We start from the raw sequence: 4,004 nt of genomic DNA, 5'->3' as shown, positions 1-4,004 counted from the left end.
TGGTCTTATATTGTATTTCCTATTTGTGGATTCATTAGGAGTTTGAATTTGTAAAGTACATTATCTGTCTATACTGCTTTTATCTAATTATTATATAGTTACATCAGAAAAGCAGTTATCAGGAGTCATTGATGACATCAGTGATTAGTTTCAAGTTATCCTGCAGAAAGGGGCACCTGTGAAAAGTCACTGTGATGGTCGCTAAATGAAAAAGAAGACGACAATTCAATAAAGATGACACACGAATACTTAAATGCATACAAATCATTTAATATTAGGTATTCATTGCATGACTGTTGATCTAACACATTCAGAGTTGATCTAACACATCCACTGCAGAGACAGCATTACATGGTTATTCTCCCAGCACACAGCAAACTGATCAAAATCATATTTTAAAAAACACCTTAACAGATTAATCTGCGTACACTCATGTAAGTTGGTGTTGGAATCCTTCATACGCAACACCGAATCTGACTTAAAGGGGGGAAAAGTTATTTATCCTGGTAACACTGCTTATAAATTGTTTGAGTGGAATATGACAAGTGTAACAATGTAACAAAGTCTTAGAAAACACAACACTCACTTGATGACTTTGTTCTACTTATCTGCAAAACCCTCCTGCCTTCTGAGTTGCCTTGTGTTTTCTGATGGCAAGTTTCTAACAATAAATAACAGCTAAGAGGACGTAAAGCCAAAGATTAGTCTTTGTACGGTTTTCATGCTTTTATGTCTTCTTGCCCCTGTTAAGGCAAACTATTATTCTATTAAAGTTTTGAGTGTAGCTGATGGATCTTGGAGGATTCAAGTAGTGTTTCCTAAAACATGTAAGAGAGAGGTATGGATTGATCATTTGAAGTCATTGTAACCTGTTCCATGTAAAGACTTTGGCAAAATCGCCTGGAAATATGAAAGTCAAAAGTTGATGGGAGGGATAAATTAGATAAGTTGCTGGTACATGTGTTATGCGGGACAGAGGTATAGAGAACGATGGTAAACAGATGGGACGATAGGAAGGGAGAAATAAGAAAAGTGAAGCTCAGAACTCTGTGTGGAGGTGGCTATAGTCCCGGCTGCCCGTGGGGATCTCGCTGGGCTTCATGAAGACGCCCTCCATTGCCTTCCACAGGCTGTGCTGGCTGGGGTCTGCCATGGCGTGAACTTCCCTCTGACCGTTGATCGGCCGTCCGTACTGCTCCCCTGTCACTGACAGAAATGCATCGGTGGGTTTGTGACGGAAACGGACGGCCTCCTCTCGCTTCCACACAGATCCCCCACACTGAACCGTCCACTCGTCCAGATGGTCCCCCTCCCCGTCGTCCCCAAACGCACTCACCTCCTGTGGACGGGTGAGAGAAACATTATTTGAAAAGTAAAATAAGAGAAGGTAATGTACCTTGTTTTCTGATAGCTTTTTGGGTCCGTTTTACTATCTCTCCACTTTCCAGACATAAGTGGTGTGGGATAAATATATATCGATGTCGTGCTTCTTAAATAATGTTCTGTTCTAATTGTGTCTCCCTCGCCTAAAGCCAACATTTTTTTAATGTGTACACCTTGTACAGTTATGTTCACAGACTTTTTCTCCACCTACACACTTTGAGTGTATTTTAATACAGCCATAAATAATACATGTGTTTATAATCTTTGAACTTGCTTTAAATTTCTCCTGCTGCTAAACTGGAACTATCAGCTGACTTTAATTGTGTACAGTATGAACAATGTTCGACTTAGACTCTAAGTATGAACTGTTATTGTTAGACATTTTGATACTGTTCATAACAATCTGAAAATACTGAACTGAAAATATACAGGTCTGTGCAGTATAAAAATGTCTAACAATAACAAGCATTTCTCAAATGGCACGGTACACATCTTCCAAGCCTGTAGCACTTTGGCTTGACAGTGTTTTTACACTTCCTTAATTTTGGAGAGGTTTTTTCAGGCCTGCGGCTGTTTTCCCACAGAGTTTGTTGCGTTTCCTGAAGTGTAAAAGCTGCTGTCAGCTCAGATTAACCTCAACATTTTTTCTAGGGTTCCATAAATGTGACCATTTTGCAACAGACTTTGTGTTAGTAATGCAATGAGCTGCAGTGAGTGGCTTTAACTTTGCATGATACTAATACATTCTAAATATTTTAGTATTATATTAACATTTACACAAAAATCTTGAATAAGGCTCTACTACATTTTGGACATTGACATAAATGCGCCAATCTCTGCAGGTTGTTATGTCATGATGCTTCATATAAAACGAAACCTCGAGCCTCTCCCCATGTACTTTTCAGCCCACCCACCTGGTTGGAGGACAGCGGGGAGGCGAAGTAGTGGCTGTGCAGGTTACGGCCTGTGTTGACATGGGTGAGACGGATATCTTGCCCACACTTGACCGGGGTGCCCCGATGGCACAAGGTGTCCAATGTCCCACGGACACTCCAGTAGCTGTTACTGTCCTCTATCGTCATCACCCCTGTTACAGACTGCTGCCCGCTACCTGTCTCACACACACAGAAGAGCACACGGTGAGCAGAGAAACTCCAACCAGATACAGAACCAGGGATGTTGAAAGAAACAGCAAATGTGATTTACCAAGGAAGATCAAGACTGTCGAAAAATACAACTACTAATTGTATTTGCGGTGTGAAGGTCAGTTTAACCCCCACCAAGTTGAAATGATTGTTGCTTTAGGTCTGACTTTGAAACCAAGGACTCATGTTGGCAGCAGGTTGGCAGCAGATCAATTGGTTCACTTTGAGGGCTTTAGCCTAGAATAACTAACAACTATTTATTTGAAGAAATAAGATTGACGTTTGACAACCACCTTAGATTTGTAATATACATTTCTGTGCATACTCGGGCTAATTTGTTACTATGCTTTAAGGAAAAGGGTGTGGTTTTCATAAAGGAAATCCAAACGCTGATCTTGTTCATATACTGTCTTTAGTCACCAGTTAATAGGTAATCATCTAATAGTGGTTTTATGTATCCACTCTTTAATGTAGTAGCCTATGTGCCACAGTTGGAATTGACACGTAATAGAGTTAACATAAATGATATATCAAATGAATGCTGTTAACCTTTGTATGAAGAAATAGGTATTTTCTCATTTCCTTTCAACAAAACAATATAATGACAAATGGTAAACAAATAAAATAATGTTTACATCATTATCCATGTAAGATTAGCAGATACGAAAAAGATGACATGATAATAAGAGGTATAAATGGGGTCTTTATCTCCCTTAACTTAACATTTGATGTATCTTTGTGAATTTTTGGTAAATAAATGTGTTAACTATGCATTAAAGAGGTTTTAGGTTACACATCCTTTATATAAAAACACTGTGACTGTGAATAATACATAATGGGGTCAACATGAATAAGAACATTGATTAACCTTTGTACACATCAGTAGTTTCCAATTTTCTTTAAACATTCGCTTTGATTACATAGCAGGGCAATAGTAGATGATGTCAAAGTAGAGAAACACAATTTGTATTAATGTTTAACAATCGCAGTAAAAAAATACTCACCGGAGCCGTAGCGTACGTCGTGCGAGTGAAGTCTCACATTGTGCTTTACATTTAACAGTTTAATGACAGATCCGCATGTCAAAAAACTCAGCTCAGTGCCGAGGGACGGTCCAAATATACAGCATAGATATAATAAAAAGGTTGGTAAAGTTTGTCGAGAAACAGCACAATCTAAAATACCCATTCCTACAAAAGATCCCGAGCAAAATGCCGCTGATGCCTCTGTGAGATTTGTATTATTTTACGCTACGTCAGTGAAGAGGCAAGTATGGCAGGAAGAGGCTCGAGGACAGCGCCCCTAGCGGCTGGGAGGAGTCACTGCTAATACCTTACTGTGATATTTGTACTTATTTTTTGTTTAATTGGTATTTTGTGCAATATATTGATGATAATGATGATGACACATCTTTAATTGTTTAACACTTTTCATACACCAGGTGCAGCTCAAGGTGCTTTGACAACCAATTTTTAT

At 39.0% G+C, this 4,004-nt stretch overlaps 1 protein-coding gene across 1 annotated transcript; it reads right to left on the bottom strand.

The window, feature by feature from the left end:
* Positions 1-249: 249 nt before the first annotated feature.
* sdf2 (stromal cell-derived factor 2) lies at positions 250-3,784 on the bottom strand. Its single transcript, XM_010777847.1, has 3 exons — positions 3,533-3,784; positions 2,298-2,494; positions 250-1,339 (listed from the first exon to the last, which is right to left on the bottom strand). The coding sequence occupies exons 1-3, from the start codon at positions 3,714-3,716 to the stop codon at positions 1,040-1,042; spliced, it is 681 nt and encodes a 226-aa protein (XP_010776149.1). The 5' UTR covers positions 3,717-3,784; the 3' UTR covers positions 250-1,039.
* Between the last annotated feature and the right edge of the window lie 220 nt (positions 3,785-4,004).

This window comes from Notothenia coriiceps, unplaced genomic scaffold (assembly GCF_000735185.1).
Source record: "Notothenia coriiceps isolate Sejong01 unplaced genomic scaffold, NC01 NC01_scaffold00018727, whole genome shotgun sequence".
Taxonomy (NCBI): domain Eukaryota; kingdom Metazoa; phylum Chordata; class Actinopteri; order Perciformes; family Nototheniidae; genus Notothenia; species Notothenia coriiceps.
The sequence above is the reverse complement of the archived record's forward strand: the minus strand, read 5'-3'. Positions and strand labels throughout refer to the sequence as shown.